Raw genomic sequence first — 200 nt, forward strand, 5'->3', positions numbered from 1 at the left:
TCAACAGGGGAAAAACAAAGCCTCGCCGTCTTATATGTGAAAGGAAATTCGATCTCGTATAAATACAAGATTGAAGCTGACGGGAAATGCAGTTTTGTGTCGCCTCTCACGAAGAAGGAAGGGAGGAGCAGGAGAAGAACTATGGCTCTCTTGCGCCTGCTGGTAAGGGAGTCGGGCTTCGAGTCATGAATTCACAGACA

The 200-nt window shown here is 47.5% G+C and overlaps 1 protein-coding gene across 1 annotated transcript in view; it reads left to right on the forward strand.

The window, feature by feature from the left end:
* LOC119588271 (glycine-rich cell wall structural protein-like) overlaps positions 1–200 on the forward strand; it is a 10,865-nt gene that overhangs the window by 6,151 nt on the left and 4,514 nt on the right. The window contains exon 3 of the mRNA XM_037936966.1: positions 8–162. Within this exon, the coding sequence (XP_037792894.1) occupies positions 8–162 (155 nt within the window). The remainder of the gene's footprint in view (positions 1–7; positions 163–200) is intronic.

This window comes from Penaeus monodon, chromosome 23 (genome assembly GCF_015228065.2).
Source record: "Penaeus monodon isolate SGIC_2016 chromosome 23, NSTDA_Pmon_1, whole genome shotgun sequence".
In the NCBI taxonomy this organism is placed as follows: domain Eukaryota; kingdom Metazoa; phylum Arthropoda; class Malacostraca; order Decapoda; family Penaeidae; genus Penaeus; species Penaeus monodon.